The sequence below is a fragment of the Hyla sarda genome, chromosome 8, assembly GCF_029499605.1.
Source record: "Hyla sarda isolate aHylSar1 chromosome 8, aHylSar1.hap1, whole genome shotgun sequence".
Lineage (NCBI taxonomy): Eukaryota > Metazoa > Chordata > Amphibia > Anura > Hylidae > Hyla > Hyla sarda.
Genome location: NC_079196.1, coordinates 32,123,895 through 32,149,510, shown reverse-complemented (window position 1 = coordinate 32,149,510; position 25,616 = coordinate 32,123,895). Strand labels below are relative to the sequence as shown.

General features: G+C 42.1%; 1 protein-coding gene across 10 annotated transcripts in view; it reads right to left on the bottom strand.

The window, feature by feature from the left end:
- Positions 1–2,293: 2,293 nt before the first annotated feature.
- The window catches only part of LYPD6 (LY6/PLAUR domain containing 6), a 107,053-nt gene continuing 83,730 nt past the window's right edge, over positions 2,294–25,616 (bottom strand). For all 10 annotated transcript variants that reach the window (XM_056535356.1, XM_056535358.1, XM_056535355.1 and 7 more), the window contains 4 exons: positions 21,673–21,839; positions 18,729–18,827; positions 5,211–5,341; positions 2,294–4,249 (listed from right to left, as the gene is read on the bottom strand). In XM_056535356.1, coding sequence (XP_056391331.1) covers positions 4,082–4,249; positions 5,211–5,341; positions 18,729–18,827; positions 21,673–21,790 — 516 coding nt within the window. In that variant the 5' untranslated portion in view covers positions 21,791–21,839 and the 3' untranslated portion in view covers positions 2,294–4,081. The remainder of the gene's footprint in view (positions 4,250–5,210; positions 5,342–18,728; positions 18,828–21,672; positions 21,840–25,616) is intronic.

Below are 25,616 nucleotides of genomic sequence, written 5' to 3'. Positions count from 1 at the left end.
AAAAACGTGCAAAAAAAAAAAAAAGAACTTGCATTTTCTTTCAAGGCCCTCTGGTGGAAAACTATATATATATATATATATATATATATATATATATATATATATATATAATTTTATTTTTCATTTAACTGGTGCCAGAAAGTTAAACAGATTTGTAAATTACTTCTATTTAAAAATCTTAATCCTTCCAGTACTTATCAGCTGCTGTATGCTACAGAGGAAATTGTGTAGTTTTTTTTCCAGTCTGACCACAGTGCTCTCTGCTGACACCTCTGTCCATGTCAGGAACTGTCAATAGCAGGAACAAATTACCATAGCAAACCTCTCCTGCTCTGGACAGTTCCTGACACGGAAAGCGGTGTCAGCAGAGAGCACTGTGGTCAGACTGGAAAGAACGACACAACTTCCTTTAGAGCATTCAGCAGCTAAGTACTGGAAGGTTTAAGATTTTTAAATAGAAGTTATTTACAAATCTGTTTAACTTGCTGAGACCAGTTGATTAAAAAAAAAAAAAAATAATAATAATAGTTTTCCACCTTTAACCCCTTTAACTGAATATTTAAAAAAAATGCAGTCATTTTTGGTCCATTGTTGGGGCTGTTTTATAGCTGGAAAAATAGGTGAAAATACTGTGTGTGTAAACTCAGCGTAAAACCAAAAGGACACATGTCAATATGTAGACTGCGCAGCACATCGAAGAACAGCGGAACAGCGTAGGACACTGTAATAGTGGTTACCTGCGCCCACCACTAGGGGAGCTCTCTGCATACAAATCTATATGGCTCCAATTGAGTAAATCCATGTGAAGTGGGATTACCCTAGTTCAGTGGTCTCTAAACGGAGACCCTCCAGCTGTGATAAAACTACAACCCCCAGGGCATGCTGAGAGTTGTAGTTTGAGAGCGACAGTTTGGAGACCGCTGGGCCTAGTTTATCAAGTCGCAAATGCAAAGATCCCTTATACAGAAATTTTAGGAAATTAATGAATAAAGCTTTGGACAGGGCTATCATTGGGGAGTGGGGCTCACTTTTTAAGTGCTTAATATTTGTTGGTTGAATAATTGGGCTTCAGGGTATATAACAGAACTATAATACAGCTGTACTTGGCACCAATGTTTATCTATAGTTGATATCTATCCACATACATTATTAAAGGGGTATTCCAGGAAAAAACTTTATTTTTTATTTTTTATATCAACTGGCTCCAGAAAGTTAAACAGATTTGTAAATTACTTCTATTAAAAAATCTTAATCCTTTCAATAATTATCAGCTGCTGAAGTTGAGTTGTTCTTTTCTGTCTGGCAACAGTGCTCTCTGCTGACACCTCTGTAGGTCTCGGGAACTGCACAGAGTAGAAGAGGTTTGCTATGGGGATTTGCTTCTAAACTGGGCAGTTCCCGAGACAGGTGTCATCAGAGAGCACTTAGACAGAAAAGAACAACTCAACTTCAGCAGCTCATAAGTACTGAAAGAATTAAGATTTTTTTAATTGAAGTAATTTACAAATCTAACAAAAAAAGATAACCAAAATCAGTGGTCGTTTATGAAACCTTTAGAAGGAAATAGAAAATGCAGTTCATGCAAATTTTGCAAACATAACATAGGAACCAAAGCAGGAAGGTTAGGCGGTGTCTACTACAGTGTTAGAGACCTTATCACCTGCAAAAGCACCTACGTAGTGTATTTCTTGATGTGCTCCTGCCAACAATACTATATAGGTAAGACTATACGTCAGTTGAAAGATAGGGTAAGAGAGCTCCTCTACTCAGTCAGAACTGGAAAAGGGGCATTAAGATTTATTGAACATATGAGGGAATGCCATAAAGGATCTTGCGAAACCATTATGTTTGGGGGCTTGGAGCGTATCCAAAAAGCTAAACAGGGTTGTGACCGGCACACACTTTTATTGCGAGCCGAGGCAACTTGGATCATGCGAACTGAAGCCCAGGGGCCCCTGGGCTTCAATGATAAAGTAGACATGTCCCCATTCTTATAAAGGGTTAATACAGTTAGGTAGATTTAGGGTTAATACTTACGGCTAGGAGATAGAGTTTGTTTACCCTTTTTTTCTATTTTGGTCATGTGATTGATCACATGACCGCTACACGGGAACACGTCACTTCCGTTTCCTTTCTCTTCACTATTTAGGATCAGACAGCGCAATGATGCGAACGAGGACGGACGAAGCGCGATCCTGTGCGAAACCGCCGGCAGTCGCCTCAAGTCTGAGCGCCCCTGTCATCTAGAGTCCCCGCTGGAGGAGGTCGTCTAGGAGCATACCGCTGGAAGCTGTAGCGGTGAGTGCAGGAAGCTCGGCGGCATTGCCGTACTCTTCCCCACGTTTGATATTGTGTTTTCTATTTACTTCCTAGCACCACCGGACACCATACTTTGGATATTAGGCTTTCTCATTAGGCTTTCTTAATCAGTGGTGCCATCCAGATATTCTTTTTTGTATTTATAATTTTAACTTTCTGGAGCCAGTTGATATATAAAAAAAATTTTTTTTCCTGGAATACCCCTTTAAATAATATGTCCACCTCCTAATACCACGTTGTAATACCATTTACTGCTCAGTATATCTATGGTTCAGATTGAGCTGAGGTTTTCTCATACAGAGCTCCAAATCCCCTGCATAGACCTAAGATGCCATTCAGCAACCCCACCACTAGGGGGCACTTTGGAACCTTTGTCATAGAGTTCATGCATTGAACTTAATAATGAAATAGTATACAGATATAGCGGTGGCACGACAACATGGGGCGGTAGCGCAGTAGCATGCTGTAGCCTTCGCACTTCCTTGCGAGTCCGATCTATGGTGTTTGCGTAGATGTGTAATTTACACTGTCATTTCTGTTGCACCCTCAGCTATCAGTGTAGAGCGCTGTGAAAACAAGAGCAGGGATTCCTGTCAAGGAAAGGAGTCCCTGCTCCAGTACAGTAAGTGGATTTCACTTAAATGGGCACTGTCATTAAACATGATTTTTAATATTTGATTCCTTATGCCAAATAAATAATTTTTGTAATTGGCTTCCATAAAAAAAAAAATAACAAAAAAATTACTTTTTATGTTAGTTTTTCTGCTGTATACTTCTGGCCACCAGGGGTCTCCCTTCTTGGCCACACATTCCGTCTGGTCAAAATCTCAGATTTTGGTCTTCTGCTTGTAACGGCAGGCAGGAGACCAAACTCAGGAAGGGCTTCTCTGCACTGAGCAGAGAAGTTTCCTTACGATTTTTAAGATCACTGTTAGCAGTCAGTGAACAGAAACCTTCACGATTTACATCATGTGGATACCGCCCAACATTGGAATCTGAAGTTTTTTGGATCCACATTGTATCCAAAGCACCCCAAAATTACATTAAAAAAAACTATTTTATGCAAATATACATAAACACGTTGCGTTGTCCTAAAAAAATAAATAAAAAAAAAGGCACAAGGCTCGTATGAAATTGTGCAATGGGGTACCACTAATTAAACGCCCCATGTCAACAAAACCTAAAGGAGTTATCTAGGATTAAAAAAAAAATAATAATAATAATAATAATAATAATAATAAAAAGTTGCTTTCTTTCAAAAACAGCGCCACACGTGTCCTCAGGTTGGATGTGGTATTACAACTCCATTCTCTTCAGGAACTGAGCTGCAATACCACACACAACCTGAGGACAAGAGTGGTGCTCTTTTTGGGAGGCAGCATCTTAGTGTTTTGTCTTTCTAGATAAACCCTTTAACTAAAATAAAATATTTCCATTCACTGACAGCAAGCTGACATGTTTAAGACATAAATAGATAATTTTTAATACACTTTGTGCAATTTTTAAATGGATCCAAACCATCCACTATTCTCTGCACCAGATCTATACATTAGCCATATGTGTATATATATATATATATATATATATATATATATATATATAGTATACTGTATATATATTATATAATTGCTATATACTCATACATACAAGCCTATAAAAAAAATGTATAAAAATAATTATATACAATATGTACAAATTAAAGCGCTCCGGAATTCACATAAATAAATCCTATGTACACGTCCATGGTAGGTATGGATGGGGTTTACGTTAATAGCCATAAAGTGAATAATAAGCACGGCAGGTAGGTGGCGCTGTGGGCAAAATGTCTCTGAGAGTGGCTCAGGGGGGATGTCGTCGCAAAAATGGCATCTGTATAGTTCCTGGGCAAAGCCATGTTACAGATATTCCCTTCGCAGCATGAAGTGCAGACCTAGAGGAAGAAGAGAAGACAGGTTATTGATACATTGTAACATGGGAGTTTTTTTTCAACCAGGGTGCCTCCAGCTGTTGCAAAACTACAATTCCCAGCATGCCCGGACAGCCGTTGGCTGTCCAGGCATGCTGGGAGTTGTAGTTTTGCAACAGCAGGAGAAACGTTGGCTGGGAAATACTGATAAACAGTGGCCAAAGGCTTCAATTAGAAAGTATAGGTACTGCGCATGCGCACGCTTGCACATCCCCATCCCTGCTCAGGTTCTCGTAGGCAGAAGCAATGGATGACAGAGTGTAGTTTTGCAACAGCAGGAGAAACGTTTGCTGGGAAATACTGATAAACAGTGACCAAAGGCTTCAATTAGAAAGTATAGGTACTGCGCATGCGCGCTTGCACATCCCCATCCCTGCTCAGGTTCTCGTAGGCAGAAGCAATGGATGACAGAGCCGTGCTGCTCTTGACAATGTGCTGCTCTTGCCTACCTAGTACTAAACACACTTATAGGGGGGCACCTCCCCCCTAAATATTATAAACATCTACCCCCCATAAGTGCGTTTAGCACTGGGTGGGCAAGAGCAGCACTTTGAGCCAAAGCACCATGAGCAGAAAGACTGCAAGGACTCGCGCGCGCATGCGCAGTACCACTTATTTCTGAAAAAACAGCCACAATTGCGTCACCGGTCAGGCTTTTTTGATGAGGAAAATTGACACAACAGCGCCGAACATTGTTTAGTGGCCATGCAGGGTTACTGCAGCTCAAGTGAATAAGTGAGCTGCAGTAACGCAGGACGGCCACTACAAAACGTATGGCGCTGTCTACTTCTGGTTCTGTATTTTGGCGCAGTGGCTCTGGCTCAAAGATGATTGATGTGATTGTTGATTGTTCTCACAATTGGTCGGGGTCTGAACACCTAGACCCGACTAATCAAAACTTTGGATATGGAGTGTAACTTCATACCTTGTGACCCTGAGGACCGGACTCCCTGCATCCAGTGTTCAGGCACTGCTCCAGCGACGCACACCTCTTAGTCACTGACCAGCTTTCCCCCGATGCAGCCATGACGTGCTGAGAGTAACAGTATCTGGATTCTGATAGATAAATACTTTATGTTAACATCATTTATACGGCAACAATATAATCCAACAAAAGCAACAGGTTCATGCAAAAAAAATAAAAAATAATAATAATCCGATGGGATTAGAAAAACATGAGCGCATTCTTAGAGAAACAGCGCCACGCTTCTCTATAGGCCGTATCTGGTATTGCAGCTCAAGATATGGTGCTGAGATGCAATAACTCACACCGCCACTAAACAGGAGTGGCGCTGTTTCTCTGAGGTATTGCATCTCAGTCACATTTCTTGAATAAGGCCGAGCTGCAATACCAGAGACCGCCTAAAGAAAAGTGTGGGGGGGGCGCTGTTATTCTAATTATTCTAATCTCATACAATCCTATTAAAGAGGCTTTAGGCAAAATCATTTTATTCATTGTATAATCCAAACAAAGTAGATTAGAAAGTTGCAAAACTTTTAATTATAGAATAATTATATATTTACAATAATCTTTTTAAATTATTTTAACTATTTGATGAGTATAGGCGGAGAGACTACTTTTCAATCTGGCACAATATTTTGTGCCAGCCTGGGCCTCATGACAGGCCATAGATTAGGGGGTGGTCTGATCCCCGGGGACCCCACTGACCAACAGAATAATTCTGATTAATGATGGGTGTACTGGGGGATAATAAAAAATCTGCTTTATATACCGTATTTTTCGTCCTATAGGACGCACCGGCGTATAAGACGCACCCAATTTTTAGGAGCAAAATCTAAAAAATTAAAGATTTTGAACCCAATAGTGGTCTTCAACCTGCGGACCTCCAGATGTTGCAAAACTACAACTCCCAGAATGCCCGGACAGCCGTTGGCTGTCCGGGCATGCTGGGAGTTGTAGTTTTGCAACATCTGGAGGTCCGCAGATTGAAGACCACTGCAGGAGGAGGTAATACTCACGTGTCCCCGCCGCTCCGGACCCGTCACCGCTGCCCTGGATGTCGCCCCATCGCTGTCGCCGTGTCCCCGTCGCTCCGGAACGTCTCTGCTGCCGGCCGGGTATCCTCGCTCTCCGTCGCCGCCATCACGTCGTTACGCACGCCGACGCACGTACGCGACGACGTGATGACGAGGAAGGAGAGCGCCGGCCATACAGGGGATCCCTGAACGGAGAAGACACCGAGGAGGCAGGTAAGGTCCCTCCCGGTGTCCTGTAAGCACTAACCCGGCTATAAGCACTAACCCGGTGAAATCGCGGCGGTCCCGAACAGCCCGACTGAACAGCCGGGTTAGTGTCACTTTCCCTTCAGACGCGGCGGTCAGCTTTGATCGCCGCGTCTGAAGGGTTAATACAGGGCATCACCGCGATCGGTGACGTCCTGTATTAGCCGCGGGTCACGGCCGTTGCTGGCCGCAGGGACCGTCGCGATAGGGGTGTATTCGCCGTATAAGACGCACCGACTTTTTCCCCCCAGTTTTGGGGAAGAAAAAGTGCGTCTTATACGGCGAAAAATACGGTATATATATATATATATATATATATATATATATATATATAGTGCACCTAAATTCCTGTATTGTATTATTCTAATTGTTACACATCCACAACGTCTATCTGGTGTAGGATTCTATTGTGGCACTTGTAGTCCGCTGCAGGCATCCTCCATTGTATGCGTTTTTATGCTGGGGATCGCCCCTAGCAATGGACTACAAGGGCAGGATCTGCTCCCCCAGTATAAATGCACAACTGCATGTGGGGTTGAGCACCTCCAGCCATTTGAGACCACGTCTTTGTTATTGTGTTATATATATATATATATATATATATATATATATATATATATATGAATAATGTTGTGTAACCTAAGTGATAAATCAAGAATAAAGAATATATCTAGTAATAGAAAAAACAGATATTTTTTTAAATTTAATCAAACAATTTAATTTAATTTTTTTTCAAAAACAGCGCCACACCTGTCCTCAGGTTGTGTGTGGAATTACAACTCGGCTCCACCAACTTCAATAGAACTGAGCTGCAATACCAAACACAACCTGACGACAGGTGTGGCGCTGTTTTTCTAATCCTGGCGTCTTTTATGGCAATCTATAGTAAAAATCAGTCATCATGACCACCATTGCATGAACTCTGACCATGTCATGTGACTTGTTCACCTGTATCAAAACAATTTGACCATGACACCCAGTAATTTTACCGCAATTGTTGTTTTACCAAAAGTAGCCACATGGCTTTAATGCAGTGTTCTCCAAGAAGTGTGTCTCCAGCTGTTGCAACACTACAACTCCCAGCATGTAGTGTTGCAACAGCTGGAGGTAGACTGGTTGGGAAACACCGCCGTAGAGAATGTACGCTGCAGCTCCATGCATTCAGGGGACAATTGACCTTCATTCTCGTCACTGGTGGGGGTCTCAGTGGTCTGACATGCTGGGAGTTGTAGTTTTGCAACAGCTGGAGGCACACTAATGGTTAAATCTACATGGAAGTTTTCTTTTCGCAATCTCATTCGGATCTCAGCCGCCCCCCCCCCCCCCGAAACAAAACAAGACCATAACACAACCTCCCTACAGAAGCCGCCGCGCTGCGCCGTGTTATTACAAGTCGTCTTACAGATCTCTCATCTCCATTCCCAACATATAATGATATCATTCAAAGAGAAATATTTATCCAGCAACAAAAAACAACAAAAAAATCCCAATTTTGGCAGATGTCGGACTTGATAAGTGATTTGCTGGGGTTGAGGTTTTCACTGTAATGAACAGATGTCAAAGACATGAAATACAGCAGAAAATGCGTAACCGCGATAACCGCATTGTTCATATTGATGGTTTACGTTGTTTTCTTATTGGGCATGTTCTGTGCACAATTCTGGTTAACCCTTTAAAGGGGTACTCCGCCCCTAGACATCTTATCCACTATCCAAAGTATAGGGGATAAGATGTCAGATCGCCGGGGTCCCGCTGCTGGGGACCCCCTGGATCTACCATGCAGCACCCACCGCTCGAGGTCCTCAGGCTGAGTCCATTTCGACCACCGGGACGGAAGATCGCGACATCACGACTCCGCCCCCGTGTGACATCACACCCCGCCCCTCAATGCAAGTCTATGGGAGGGGGCGTGACAGCTGTCACGCCCCCTCCCATAGACTTGCATTGAGGGGCAAAGTTTTTGCACTTTCATTTTTTCCTCATTACCTTTTAAAAATAATAACGCTTTCAATTTTCCACCTAAAATTCCATATTATGGCTTAATTTTTGCGCCACCAATTCTACTTTGTAATGACATCAGACATTTTACCCAAAAATCTACGGCAAAACCCAAAAAATTAATCATTGTGCGACAAATTTGGAAAAAAACCCACCATTTTGTAAACTTGGGGGCTTCTGTTTCTACGTAGTACATTTTTCGGTAAAAATGACACCTTATCATTATTCTGTAGGTCCATACGATTAAAATGATCCCCTACTTATATAGGTTTGATTTTGTCGCACTTCTGGAAAAAATCAAAACTACATGCAGGAAAATGTATATGTTTAAAAATGTCCTCTTCTGACCCCTATAACTTTTTTTTATTTTTCGGCATATGGGGATGTATGAGGGCTAATTTTTTGCACCGTAATCTGAAGGTTTTTATCAAAACCATTTTTGTTTTGATCGGTCTTTTTGATCGCTTTTTATACATTTTTTATGGTATAAAAAGTGACCAAAAATACGCTATTTTGGACTTTGGAATTTTTTTGCGCGTACACCATTGACCGTGCAATTTAATTAATATATTTTTATAGTTCGGACATTTACGCACACGGCAATAACACATATGTTTATATTTATTTTTATTTACGTAGTTATTTTTTTTCATGGGAAAAGGGGGGCGATTCAGACTTTTATTAGGGAAGGGGTTAAATCACATTCATTAACACTTTATTTTCACTTTTTTTTTTGCAATATTATAGCTCCCATAGGGGACTATAACATTGCACACACTGATTTTCTACACTGATCACTGCCATGCAATAGCCTGGCATAGATCAGTGTATCCAGAACACTACAGGAGTAAGGGTGCCACATCCACCTGAAACGCGTCACATTACTTCCAGCATTTATAACATCATATAGCATGCAGGATACAAGAAAGGTGCAGTAAAGTGACACGTTTTAAGTGATGCATTTCAGGTGAAACGTGCACCTAAAACGTGTCACTTTACACCACCTGTCTTGTGTCCTGCGCACTATATGATGTTATAAGTATCAGGGGTATATGTATAAGGGTGCCACATGCACCTGAAGCGCGTCACATTACTTTCGGCATTTACAACATCATATAGCGTGCAGGATACAAGAAAGGTGGAGTAAAGTGCTGCACTTTAGATGCCACGAGCACCTGAAACATGACACTTTACTCCACCTTTCTTCTCTTCATATTATAAAAACCAGCAGTAACGTGACACATTTCAGGTCAATGTGGCACCCTTATTCATACCTGGTGCCACACACCTGAAACACGTAACTTTACTCCACCTTTCTGTTATCCTGCACGCTACATGAGGAAATAAATACCAAAATCAAGTTTCAATCCTGGACAACCTACACCACCAAATACACCTGAAGATGGAAAACTGGTTAGACTAAACTCAGGGGCCTGGTAGCCAAGGCGACCACAATGCCATAGTCCATTAGTAACACTTCAAGATAGATCACATTCACGTGTTTACATTTTCCTTACAATCGTTATGCCTAATGGAGAAGTCCAGCCAAAACTTATCCCGATCCACAGGATAGTGGATAAGTACCTGATCGCGGGGGGTCCGACTGATGGGACCCCCTGCAATCTCCTTAATGGGACCCTGACTCTCAGTGACAAGCACGTGGTATGGTAGACGGCACACGCTCCATTAATTTCTATGAGAACACCAGAGATGCCCGGGTGCTGTACTCGGCTTTCTTCAGCACTTTGGTGTGGTAGACGGCATGCGCTCCTCACTGAGAGCCGGGATCCAGTTCCAGGCAGTGCTGGTGCAGGGATTTTTGCCACCCTAGGCAAAAGCTAATTTTGCCGCCCTCGTGACTCCGCCCATTGGCCAAAAAATGACACGACCCATGCTGGGTGAGCGAGGGGTTCGCATGCTGGTTGTCTAACTTTCTTGTGGCAGGCAAAGTTGCACCCCCCATCAAGAGGGCACTCTAGGCAGCTGCCTATTTTGTCTATAGGCAGAGCCAGCTCTGGTTCCAGGGGTCTGACCGGTGAGACCCCATGTGATCAGCTACTCATCCGCTATCCTGTGCGTAAGGGATAAGTTTGTTTCGGCTGGAGTTTTTCTTGAGAGGAGAACGGTCATCTGTTCAGCCACACTAAATCCAATACACTGCGTTATAGTGTGGCTGAATTGGTTAAATACGTACCTGCAGCCTGGAGATCTGTCCCTGCGAAGATCTTCTTCCATCTTCAGTGAATTGCGCTTGAAGGCGGGCCTGTTGGCTCAATATGGATATTTACAGTATTGCCGCGGGTCACGAGTGCTCAGTTGGCACAGCGATCACATGACCCGCGGCGAAGAATATTCGTATTGAGCCGGCAGGCCTGCCTTAGGTGCGCAATTCACTGAAGATGAAAGAAGATCTTCGCAGAGACAGATCTCCGGAGTGCAGGTACGTATTTAACCCATTAACCCCTCATCGGTCTCCTGTTTACTCGCACTATAACCCAGTGTATTGGATTTAGGGTGGGTGAATAGATGACCGTTTTCCTTTAATGTTTGGGATCATTTGTCCCCCTTTTCCTCCCATCTCTTTGGGTTTAATCTCCTGTCAGACTCACTTAAAATGAAACAACTTGAGCGTTATCATAACCTACGGGGTTTAATCCGCCCCGGACAGGACACTATTGTGCGATGATGAATTACCGCGTGTAGGTTTTCCAGACGCATTTTGTCATGCGGAGAAAAAAAACACACATTCTTTGCAGATGTTAATGTTTGGTAAATAGAAAAGCCACTTTCCTCCTGGAAATAAAGAAAACTTTGAGGGCATGCTGAAACGCTGTCTCCTCGCTGGTCGTAGACGCCAGGTGAGGTGGCGAGTGATCCGCGGCAGGTAACATATAAATCACCAGAGCTGTCAGAGGAGGCCGGGGACGCAAACATGGCTACGGCACACAATGACTCTCCCAAAGGAAAGTGGTAACCCGCCATTGGAATCGGAGCATCTTTAAGTGGTATTCCGAATATATCATGGCTGGTTATAGAGGTAAAGAGGTCACCAACCCAGTCCTTAACCCCTTGAGGACCCAGACAATTTTAATATTTCTGAGTTTTTGTTGTTTCCTCCTTTAATTTTTCATCTACCCATATGAGGGCTTGTTTTTTTCCGTAACAACTTTGTAATGGCGCAAAAAAATTTATAATATATATATATATTTATTATTTGTGGGTGGAAATTAAAAGGAAAAATGCTATTTTTTATTGGATTTTACACAGCACTTTATGGTAAAAATTACATGTTCTTTTTATCCTGTGGGTCAATTTTTCTACTTTGAAAAAAAAAAAAGCCATTTTTTAAACAAAATAAATATGCTTAAAATTGTCCTTTTCTGACCTCTATAACTTTTTTATTTTTCCGTATACGGGGATGTATGATGGCTCTTTTTTTGCACCGTGATCTGCTGTATTTATCGGTACCATTTTTCTTTTTGATTTTTTGATCACTTTTGATTAATTTGCTTCTGATATATGATGGAACCAAAAATCTGTATTTCTGGCATTTTTTTTTTTTTACATTTACACCATTCATTGTACGAGATAATAAACATTACCTTTTAATAGCTTGGATAATTCCAAACGCAGCAATACCAAATATGTTTATTTTTTAGGAACATTTTGTAAAATAGGAAAAGGGTAGTGCATAGAATTGTACAGGGAGATTGGTGCTCTACTTATACAGCCTAGCTCTGCCAGCCTGTATTATAGGATTGACGATCCAGCGGCAGGAGAAGGTGCCATTTTAACTCATCGAACATCCACTATTGCGCTCTGGGAGTCCGAAAAGCAACACCATCCGACCGGCAAATGTACTCACCTGTGGGCGGCGGCGCAGATCGGCAGCCCGAGGAAGTGCGCTTGGCCCGCAAGAAACAGTTCTGTCGCTGCGAGGCTGCTCCCCCCACGTGTACCCGCTGTGCCATTTTTATGAATAAGAAATAAAGTTTGCCGCAAGATAAAGGCTTGGGTGAGTGCATCTCATTTCTTTACTCTGAAGATTGTATTTTGTTCTTTAAGAAGCCATGATGGGCACTGATCATGGCATCTAAAGGGTTGATGACTTATAGTAGTCAACATTTAACGCCTATTAAGCGAGTGCTCCTACATACAAAGCTATATATAATCCTGCAGACTCTCTGTAAATGTTTAGAAATCTAGGTCATCCAAAAATCCATCTAGTGCCTAACAATGGATATAAGACAAGGAGTAGGCGATTGGTGGGGGATGCAGCTGCAGCTTCTTTCTGTGTTTCAGGAAAACCTCATAGGGAGGAGACAACTTAGTGGCTCAGAACACATAGCACAGCTTGGACATCACATCGGGAAGAGCCAACCGGCTCATCGAGCATGGAGAATGTGCATTTACACAGCAGCAAAAAAACAACTAATGAATACACTAAAGATGGCCATACATATAGGTAGACATGGATTTTATCCCAAAGGACAAAAGGATCACGCAATTGAAATGCAACTTGCCTGATCCTTCAGTCCCCCAACATCATCTATTGAGGGAGAGTCAGGAGTCCACCAAACACATCAGGTGGTTGGATAGGCCCAAAAGCAACAGGTTCTCCAGACACATGTATAAAGTGTATGGGGGCCCTTATACACATCTACAGGGGTTGAGTGTCACGTCCTAAGGTAAAAGTCATGCCCAAGGTTTGAAGCCAGACGGGCATAGACAATAGGCCATTATATCCAACTGCAAAATGGGTTGAATAAAGATGGACAAAGACATGAGATTTTTGTAGGACACAATTTCACCAGATCCACTAATAATCTCATGTCTACCAACCCCAAAAGTATGCGGAACGCCAACCTGTACATTCCTATAAGTTCCCTAACATAAAGCATTGTCTAGTAGGAACTTGTTCTTGTTCTCACCATATAAAATCCCTGCAGTAACTGGGACTGCACACTCTTGGTTTGTAAAGGTTCTGATGGTCTGACCCCTAAAAGATTCTTAGTTGGCAATACCATATAAATCTTCTGTGGGGAAAACCCGTACTAATTATAGGGTCATTGAAGACTTACTGCTGTAGACAACGTTATGTAAAGTGTATAATTTTTTGTACAAAATTTTTGTACAATTTTTGTGTATAACGTTATGTAAAGGTCAAGGTAGGAGATTTTAATCTACTATAGGGCATCCGTAAATCAGAGATATCCACAATACGAGCACCAGAAATTTCTGCGCTAAATCCTCACGGTTACCTGCCGGCCATGTTTTAGTATGAGCGTTTAAGAGCATCCAAAGAAAAGTTATTGTTTCCAGGCACTGACAGGCCCCATAGTTGGACTTTTCCCACCATCACTTACAGCAGATTTACAGTGAAAGTTGGATATATCAGGTAGAGAAGGTTATGTGCCCCCGGGGGGGAAGCAGTAAAGTCTGGTCTTGAACTTTCTCTCGAATACCAGAAATAAAAATGGCGGCTGTTATTTGGGTTTACTTGTGCAGCATGGGCCCTTTTAGAACTTACATTTTGCCTCAAGGTAACAAAACTTCATGTATATCCAGTTACCTGACACATTCAGCTATAAAAATGTGCAAGCAAAGCTGACAGACGTCCTGTAAATACAGTAACAAATCATAGTTACCTGCATGAACGGGCCACAGAGGCGTACACTGAAACTCCTAGGCCAAAATAACAAGGTCTGTCACTGGGCCCTTACCCATCATGTTGCATTTATAATAGTATTGTCTTATTTCATGGTATATAAGCCTTTGGCTTCCCTCAGACACCAGGGCCCAGTTGTAACTGTTAGGCGATGTTCACACGGCGAAATTAAAATAAATGGGACTCTGCTACAGAGGAATATCCGAGCGGAATTTTTCAGCAGAATTCCACACAGAAATTCTGCTGCAGCAGAGTCTCATTGATTTCAATTTCCAAGGCAGGTGTTATTCCACATTCAGCTCACTAAGCAGGTACCTATGATTTGTCACTACACTTACAGGACATGTCAGCTTTGCGTGCACTTTTTTTTTAAGGTTGAAAAAAGACAAGAGGCCATCGAGTTCAACCTACCCTAGAATCCTCTTTATACTTCCTGACTAATTGATTGCACGGAGCCCACGCATTTCACGGCTACTTTGGGTAGAAATGAATAAAATGGCCACTGTCAGATTTAAAAAAAACTTTTTATACATTGTACATCTTAGCAAAATATTAATCTTTGTAATGCACTTCATAAAAAAAATGTATTTCCTTTTTATAGAAACCATGACTTATTAAAAAAAAAGACCACAAGGGGTCCCCATACCATCCAGAACATAATCCTGTCCAGCTACAACATTATCTTTGTCTCAGCTGTTGCACAGACAGGGACAAAGTCCAGGAAGTGAGGGCGAGACTAACACTCCTCTGTGCTTATTCCTGTCCTATCAGACTGCAGAATGAAAACAGAGAGGTGGGGGTTACAGAGCAGTCTGCAGTGATTGGATGAAGACAACCAGCACATCACAGCAGACTCAGGGAGGAAGTGAATGCATGGTGAGTGAGGGTGGGCTCAGGGCAGGGATGTCAGAATGAGTGAGCAGCAGAACAGAGGGATTTCTTAACCACATACAGAAGCTAGGCACATAAAAAGACACGTAAAGCATCTGCATGACCTAGTGAGTAACATATAGAAGCATTCTTTTTTTCTGTGATAGGACAGGTACGCTTTAGGTTTGCAGTCTACTTTGCACATATCTCCTCCAACGTCTTGGCCCGCACTTACTTCTCCTACGCTCCGCAGTGTATGACCTCACCCTGACCAGCATTTCTATTGTTTAGCACATGTGCAGATGCGAAAAAAAGGGACACCTCTCGCCTTAAGGCAGCGAAGGAAAGCACTGGAAAGAAGACAGCAGGAATGAGGTAGCAGGTCACGAACATTGCTAAAGAATTCCTGCCTGTACAGAATTACACCAGCAAAAACAACAACAACAACAACAACAACACTCCGTCATCACAAAACCAATAGCGTTACTGTCAGCACGGTCGTCTTTTGTAATGTTTGATTCCCATTTTCCTGATACTATAGTGATTCCCGTTCTCATTAGAATTCTCAAGTAAAAGTGAAGAATTTCTGGCGATTTCCTCCGTGTAAAGAAAGCTGGAGGCCGACCGGAGACTTTACGCTATTAATGGATTTTTGCTGTCGTTTTTCCTGGCGTCTGTCCGTGGGAATGGAATCATGGAGTCAAGTTGTTTGTGCGCTGTCTGCACGGGCTGCTGGGCCGCTGTGGGGTGAGACGTTTTGAATAGAGAGACTTAAAGGGCTGATACACTATCACTGTATAGAAAGTGCCCGTCTCAGGTCATCTGCTCGGCCCCAGTTGGGTAAATCCTGTGTAATCTAAGAAATGTATTATCTGATCGCGGGGACTAAGTGCCATATCAGGATATTGGGTTGTGCAGATGATCTACTGATTAGATCCAGACTTCCCAACATTGTCTGTCTCCGTAGATATGAAGCCAGACTGTTTAGACAGAATCAGAAAACTAGGCCTCAAAAAATCTATCTAAGGGCGGGCGGACGGATCAGCAGTGTATTTTATGCTGCGGATCCGCCGACGATGGACCCTACAGTGCTGCCTTCTCTATGCCTGATCTTGGCTGCAATACGCCGATACGGGCAGACACGCTGCGATGTGCGAGTCGCCGCCCGCATGTGCAGTGTACTCACACAGGGCCGCACACAAGGAGGCAGCACTATAGGGTGTGTCCGTGTGAATGAGCCCTGAGGCTATGTTCACACGGCAGAATGTCAATGCGGAATTCCGCCGGTTTCAATGGGATTCTGCTGCACTGTTCACACGGTGGAATTTCCGTGACCATCCTAGGCTTGTCTATCCTTTTTTTGCAGATTTTGCATTGCCATCTATGAGACGGGGCATTTCCAAGCGGCTGCCGGATCCTTCAAATGTGCGGAAAAATTACGCCGTGTCAACATGACCTAAAGCTGCCCATACACTGTACATCTCGGCCAAACCCACCGATTTCAGCAGGACCAGCCAACCACCTAAGGTGCATGGTGGTCTCCAAAATCTGCCCTGATGGAAAATGTGCAAGTAGCTGTCAGACGGACCCTCATTTGGTCACGACCTATCTCACATGTATGACCAGATTAAGGGTACCTTCGTAAAAGCGGATCCACAGCGTATTCTACGCTGCCAAACCGCCGCTGAAGGACCGCTACAGGGTGCCTGCTGGGAGCGGCAATATGCTGCTACGAGCAGAAGCACTGCGATGTGTGAGTCGCCGTGCGCATGCGCAGTATGTGCAGCACATTGTGGCAGCACTCGGCCTAGCTCATGGAGCAGGGGGAGCGGCCGCGATGTGTGCGAGTACACCACGCATGCGCAGCCATTTGCTCATTGCTTCAGTGTGTCTGCTCGTAGCGGCGTATTGTTGCTCCGTGCAGGCACTTCCAAAGGCACCCTGTAGCGGTCCTTCAGTAGTAAAATACGCTGTGGATCCACTCGTCTGAACATACCCTTAGGCAAAGTCTGACCGAGCACGTAATAGGCCCCAAAGGTCCAGCAAAAGACAACCCCATAAGGAAAAGACTTTGAAACCCATCACTTGTCACTAGCGCAGTGTTTCCCAACCAGGGTGCCTCCAGCTGTTGCAAAACTACAACTCCCAGCATGCCAGGACAGCCGAAGGCTGTCCTGGCATGCTGGGAGTTGTAGTTTTGCAACAGCTGGAGGCACCCTGGTTGGGAAACACTGCACTAGCATCTATTTAAGTCTATGTATCAGAAAAACGGATCTCCGAATGCTATACTATCGCTATATATGCCATGTTTGGAGTGGCATCTTGCCAACCACGGTTCTAGCGGAGGGTGTATAGACATTCGGCCAGCAAAGTTGTAAGATGCACCATAAAAATCTGCATATCAAGACTCAATGTACACAAGTCAGATTTCTGCAGCCGTCCCATTCATATGCTGCTGGGTATATCCCCTAATATTTTCCATTTTTGCCGTCCGAGCATGCTGGGAGTTGTAGTTTTGCAACAGCTGTAGGCACATTGGTTGGGAAACACTGGCCTATAGCTCTATAGTACAGAGCAGCAGGGATTTATGTATGGTGCTGCCATACAAGTTTCTGGCACATGGCAATAGGACCCTATTCATGCCCATTATTTCCCATTATGGAGGTTATATTACTAGTACAGTTCTGGACCCCGAAACTCACATTTTTTTCTAAATCAACTGGTGCCAGAAAGTTAAACAGATTTGTAAATGACTTCTATAAAAGAAATCTTTATCCTTCCAGTACTTATTAGCAGCTGTGTTCTACAGAGGAAATTCTTTGCTTTTTTGAATTTCTTTTTCGTCTTGTCCATAGTGCTCTTGTACACTGCGGGATTGCTGGGTACTTCCCCCCCCCCCTAAATCCTCAGTTAAAGGGGTATTCCAGGCAAAAACTTTTTTTATATATATATATATCAACTGGCTCCGGAAAGTTAAACAGATATGTAAATTACTTCCATTAAAAAATCTTAATCCTTCCAATACTTATTAACTTCTGAAGTTGAGTTGCTGTTTTCTGTCTAACTGCTTTCTGATGACTCACATCCCGGGAGCTGTCCAGCTCCTATGGGGATATTTTCCCATCATGCACAGCTCCCGGGACGTGACATCATCATTGAGCAGTTAGACAGAAAACTTCAGAAGCTAATAACTATTGGAAGGATTAAGATTTTTTAATAGAAGTAATTTACAAATCTGTTTAACTTTCCGGAGTATATATATATATATATATATATATATATATATATATATATATATATATATATTTTTTTTGCCTGGAATACCCATTTAATTCTGCATTAATAGGATAAAGGTACGGAATTCCCCAACTTTCTATTCATCCAAAAATTAAAACTGACACAAACTTCAAAAAAACTTTCTAAACAACAGATTAACATTCTTTAAAAAGAAATTCTTACAATTAACTTGGTTCACAAAGTCCGGGTGGGGTGAGGAAAAGGGGTGGGTGGGAGGACAGATTTAAAGTGACACGTACATGAAGTTCTGAAGCCAATGTGCTGCGCAAGTGTAACCGACGCGTTTTCATCAGAAGGGCAAAAATTTGTTGTGTGACAGTCATTACAGGATTAGAGAATACAGATTTCATGCATGAGAGCACTCACCTCTTGGGCAGTAGACATCTGGGGCCCAGCGATTGCACTCGTAATTATCTTTCGCCTTTTCGCAGGTGAAACATTTAAATCCCCCAGGGTACGGCGTTGCTATAAAAAAAACAATACACCCAACTGTTAGGAACCACATATATATGTCTCCAAAGTGTTCATTAAAACTGTCCCTCCTCTAGCGTCTTGTTACAGGAATGCGACTTAAAGGGGTACTCCGGTGGAAAACACTTTTTTCTAAATCAACTGGTGCCAGAAAGTTAAACAGATTTGTAAATTACTCCTATTTAAAAAAAAAATCTTTATCCTTCCAGTACTTATTAGCAGCTGTGTGCTACAGAGGAAATTCTTTGCTTTTTGGATTTCTTTTTTTTTTTTTGTCTTGTCCACAGTGCTCTCTGCTGACACTTTAGGAACGGTCCAGAGTAGAAGGAAATCCCCACAGCAAACCTCTCCTGCTCTGGACAGTTCCTCATATGGACAGAGGTGTCAGCAGAGAGCACTGTGGTCAGGCAGAAAGGTAATTCAAAAAGAAAAGAACTTCCTGTGGATCATACAACAGCTGATAAGTACTGGAAGGATTAAGATTTTTTAATAGAAGTCATTTACAAATCTGTTTCACTTTCTGGCACCAGTTGATTTAAATAATTTTTTTTTTCCAGTGGAGTACCCCTTTAAAGGGGTTATCCAGGAAAACAAACAAACTTTGTTTTATAAATTAACTGGCTCCAGAAAGTGTAAATTGTAAATTACTTCTATTAAAAAATCTTAATTCTTTCAGTACTGATAAGCCGCTGAAGTTGAGTTGTTCTTTTCTGTCTATCTGCTCTCTGATGACACGTGTCTCGGGAACTGTCCAGAGTAGAAGCAAATCCCCATAGCAAACCTCTTCTACACTGTGCAGTTCCCGAGACAAGCAGAGGTGTCAGCAGAGAGCACTGTTACCAGACAGAAAAGAACAACTCAAATTCATCAGCTGATAATTATTGGAAGGATTAAGATTTTTTTATAGAAATAATTTACAAATCTGTTTAATTTTCTGGAGCCAGTTGATATAAAATTTTTTTTTTTTTTCCTGGAATACCCCTTTAATGTTTTGTAACAGAAAAAAAAGCGGGGACACTAGTAATGCCCTGGAAAATGGCGCATGCATGTCCGTCATATTTAAGAAAAAAATCATGCATCTTCCTTTTGGAGAATTCCAATTAAATGATCCTTAATTTAGGACTCTGGACTCATATATATGGAAAATTGTAAAGGTGATGTATGGTAAACCTATGCTATTTTATACCAAGTCAGAGGTCATGTGAATTTTAATGGTTTATTAAAACTAGAGATGAGCGAACTTACAGTAAATTCGATTCGTCACAAACTTCTCGGCTCGGCAGTTGATGACTTATCCTGCATAAATTAGTTCAGCCTTCAGGTGCTCCGGTGGGCTGGAAAAGGTGGATACAGTCCTAGGAAAGAGTCTCCTAAGACTGTATCCACCTTTTTCAGCCCGCGGGAGCACCTGAAAGCTGAACTAATTTATGCAGGAAAAGTCCAACTGCCGAGCCGAGAAGTTTGTGACGAATCGAATTTACTGTAAGTTCGCTCATCTCTAATTAAAACCTCTGATGATCCGTTGTGATCATCTCGGGATGCTCTTTGCAGCTGTACTTTTCCACTACAGTGGCCACTGCTGGGGAAACGCAGTATTACATGTCACACATTCAAATCAATGTATAATACATGACTGTGTGAGTCCTCCAGAGAGAATGTTGTTCTAAACCAGTGGTCTTCAACCTGCGGACCTCCAGATGTTGCAAAACTACAACTCTCAGCATGCCCGGACAGCCATCGGCTGTCCGGGCATGCTGGGAGTTGTAGTTTTGCAACATCTGGAGGTCCGCAGGTTGAAGAACACTGTTCTAAACTGTACCTGTCATTTGAACAAAAAAAAAAAAATTGATACGTTGTAAAGATATATCAAAAGTTTTGATCAGTAATGATCACAAGAATGAGCCGTCACGCCCCCTCCCATAGACTTGCATTGAGACGTCATGAGGGGGCGGGGCTATGACATCACGAGCTCCCGGTGCTGACTCCAGCGTTAAGAACAGTTTGTACCTAACGCTGAGCAGCAGGGTACCCCTTTAATAACTTAATGTGGTTATCCAGGAATAGATATACAGAGCTGATATCGTCAAAAAACAGCACCACACCTGTCCTCAGGTTAAATGCAGTACTACAGCTCAGTGCTGTTTTTGGAAGAAATTAGCTCTGTTTTTCTGGATAGCTAAGAGGAAAGCTCATGGTTTGATACCTTTCAAGGAAATGCAATCCTTGAAGGGGTACTCCGCCCCTGGCATCTTATCCCCTATCCAAAGGATAGGGGATAAGATGTTAGATCGCAGCTGCTGGGGACCCCGGGGATCGCCGCTGCAGCACCCCGCTATCATTACTGCACAGAGCGAGTTCGCTCTGTGCGTAATGACGGGCGATACAGGGGCCGGAGCAGCGTGATGTCATGGCTCCGCCCCTCATGACATCACGGCCCGTCTCCTTAATGCAAGTCTATGGCAGGGGGCGTGACGTCTGCCACGCTCTCTCCCATAGACTTGTATTGACGGGGGCGGGCCGTGACGTCACGAGGGGCGGAGCCGTGACGTCAAGATGCTCCGGCCCCTGTATTGCCCGTCATTACGTGCAGAGCGAACTCGCTCTGTGCAGTAATGATAGCGGGGTGCTGCAGCAGCGATCCTTGGGGTCCCCAGCAGCGGGACCCCGGCGATCTGACATCTTATCACATCTTATCCCCTATCCTTTGGATAGGGGATAAAATGTCTAGGGGCGGAGTACCTCTTTAAAGGGAATCTCCACAGAAAATGCCCTGGTCTGCTCAGTAATATTTATATATAGTTAATCTGTCCATGTGATGAATCTCAGGTCAGACGCTTACTGGATGGATAGAGGAAGACGATATCTTGCACCGTAAATTCTCGGGAATTAACTGTTTGCAGCCAGTCAGCTATGTGACTAAGGAGCAGGAACCAGGCCACCGCCGGCCACGCTTCCATCGCAGAACAAAGTCCAGTTCATGCAGCCATTAGTGCAGATTCCTAATACCTGAGGATATAAAGAATAGAACGTGTAAATCTGCTTGTTGAAGGTTTCCTTAATATCTAAAGTGATTTGAACTGGCTCCATAGTCAGTAAATGTGCAATAAAGAATATGTGTAATTTATTATCATTATTACTAATGTGTTCACTTACATTTAAGTTAAAAAAATAATATATATGTATATACATTATATTATTATTAATAATCATTATTATTATTAAAAAATCTGTTGCTACATGTTACATACCAAAAAGCATCAATTCTTCTGCTGACAAATCTAATAAATGGTTTTCGTTTTATTATATTTTTGATGAAATTAACACATAAAGTGCTCATTAACCCATTGCATGGCACGATTACTGTATATGTATAATTTTTTCATTGTGAATACGTGTATTAAAGGGTTACTCCAGTGGAAATTTTTTTTTCAATCAACTGATGCCAGAAAGTTAAACAGATTTGTAAATTACTTCTATTTAATAATTGTAATCCTTCCAGAACTTATTAGCTGCTGTATGCTCCACAGGAAGTTCTTTTCTGTCTGACCACAGTGCTCTCTGCTGACACCTCTGTCCATGTCAGGATAGCCAGATATTGTGAAATGAACGAAAGGAAAAAGGCAGATTTTGTTTTTGGCGACTACACATTTAATGGAACTCCCCTATACCTGAAAATTTGATATATCCAATAATAATAATAAAAATATAAACAATAATAAAAAATAAAACTACTATTATTGTTTATATTATTATTATTATTATTATTAGTAGAAGTAGTATCTTTATTATTATTAATAATATGAACTATTATTATTTATTAATAATAATGTGTATATTTATTGCTATTAATATTTTTATGATTATTATTAGAGATGAGCGAACTTACAGTAAATTCGAATCATCACAAACTTCTCGGCTCGGCAGTTGATGACTTATCCTGCATACATTAGTTCAGCTTTCAGGTGCTCCCGTGGGCTGGAAAAGGTGGATACAGTCCTAGGAGACTCTTTCCTAGGACTGTATCCACCTTTTCCAGCCACCGGAGCACCTGAAAGCTAATTTATGCAGGAAAAGTCATCAACTGCCGAGCCGAGAAGTTTGTGACGAATCAAATTTACTGTAAGTTCGCTCATCTCTAATTATTGTAGTTCATATTAACAATAATTCTATTTTATTTAATATTATTAGTATTTATTATTATCAGTATTATCTTCATTATTATCTTTATCATTATTAATATGTATTATTATTAGTAGTATTTATTATTATCAGTATTATCTTCATTATTATCTTTATCATTATTAATATGTATTATTATTAGTAGTATTTATTATTATCAGTATTATCTTCATTACTATATTTATCATTATTAATATGTATTATTATTATTAGTAGTATTTATTTTTATCAGTATTATCTTCATTATTACCTTTATCATTATTAATATGTATTATTATTAGTAGTATTTATTATTATCAGTATTATCTTCATTACTATCTTTATCATTATTCATATGTATTATTATTATTATTATTATTATTATTGTTATTATTATTATTAATGCAAAACTTTAGCTTCAAACTTACTACCAGGGCCATTGCAATGCAAAATCTGTGAGGCTGGGTTCACATACGTCTGGCATCCGGCATACGTGAACTCCTAAATCTCGACGCAACTGATGCCACAACTGATGACAATGCGCATCAGTTGTCATCAGTTGTGTAGGATCCGTTGTCCATTGTTTCAGAAAGCTGCGTTTCCCTGTCCAGTGCCGTCCGGCGTGTCCAACCGTCCGGTGTCAAAATTGAGACGCCGGATGATCGTGCGCTGTCCCATTCAAATGAATGTGATCAGTTCTAGCATCAGTTTCCCTTCAGTGCACACCAGAGGTAAACTATGCCAGACGTTGGGCATATGTGAACCCAGCCTTACAGGGTCCGGTGTCTTCTTATATGGCAGTGGAGCCCTTGGCCCAGGGCCAAGGTGTGCAACCACTCCTATAACAATTCCCCTGATACAAACTTTCCCACCAAACGGCGTATTGACTACAGTGATCCCTCACCTTACAATGGCCTCAACATCCAATAGTTTCAACATACAGTGGTCTTTTCTGGACCATTGTAACTTGAAGCCAGACTCAACTTACAATGCTATGAAATCTGCAAAACGTGTCAATGGCTGGAAGAACCGACCAATCAGAATGGACATTTCACTGGTAAAACCCCTGTAGTCCTAAAGTGCATGCATTGACTGGTGTCTGGTAGCGCCCCCTACAGTACAGGAAGGTATTACATGTTCTGTACTCTTTACCTGTATTACTAAAGTGCATGCACTGACTGGTGTCTGGTAGCGCCCCCTACAGTACAGGAAGGTATTACATGTTCTGTACTCTTTACCTGTATTACTGAAGTGTATGCACTGACTGGTGTCTGGTAGCGCCCCCTACAGTACAGGGAGGTATTACATGTTCTGTACTCTTTACCTGTATTACTGAAGTGCATGCACTGACTGGTGTCTGGTAGCGCCCCCTACAGTACAGGAGGTATTACATGTTCTGTACTCTTTACCTGTATTACTGAAGTGTATGCACTGACTGGTGTCTGGTAGCGCCCCCCTACAGTACAGGGAGGTATTACATGTTCTGTACTCTTTATCTGTGCTCCTTTGGACACCAGGTGAGGGCGACTTCATTTTACATTTTTTTTAGGACATTGCGTATTCTGTACAGGACCCTGAAGAAGCTCCTGTTCTCTACATAGACCAGTGTTTTCCAAAGAGGGTGCCTCCAGCTGTTGCAAAACTACAACTCCCACCATGCCCGGACAGCCAAAGGCTGTCCGGGCATGCTGGGAGTTGTAGTTTTGCAACAGCTGGAAACACTCTGCTTGAGAAACACGGACATAGACAGTGATTTACAGCTCCCAGCAGATCTTTATTACTTTTATATGGAAGGATTTGCTTTATCTATATCAGTTATCTACTTATTTTTCTCTAATCTTCACCTTTTCCTATTTTTGGATGACATTTTGGAGGCTTCAGAACCAATTACCAGGTTTCCATAGAGTTATGGTCTCAACATACAATGGTTTCAACATACAATGGTCGTCCTGGAACCAATTAATATTGTAACTTGAGGGACCACTGTATATAAATCATGAATGTCTGATTGGTAGTGGTCTTACCTGTGAGACCCCCAAAGACCTCAAGTACAGGGTGAATCCACGAGGGCCACAACACAAGGCCTCTGCGTTCTCTACATCTCTATAGAGAAGTGTTTTCCAAGCAGGGTGCCTTCAGCTGTTGCAAAACTACAACTCCCAGCATGCCCGGACAGCCAACGGCTGTCCGGGCATGCTGGGAGTTGTAGTTCTGCAACAGCTGGAGGCACCCTGGTTGGGAAACACTGCTATAATGTACAGATAGGCCTATTTTTATGTAATGGTGCCATATACATAGTGAATAATACTGCTCGGTGTACAGGCAGCCATCAATGATGTCATCAGAACTCGCAAATAGCGCCGCTTATCAGTTCCCTAAGAGCCCGTGACATCCATCGAGTCCATTCACGCCGGGTGCAAGGATAAGCACATTATCCATCCAGAACATGTGGAATAAAAATAACATTGCAGTCACCAGGGCTATTGTATTTGGCTCGGATTCACAGGATGTTTTTCTAAATTAAAGCCACAGAAAAAAAAAGAAAAAACGTCCTGACAAAACACAAATCGCCTTCCTGCTGTTTATTTATACAGAGGTAGGCGTTTTGCTGACTGAAATCACTTT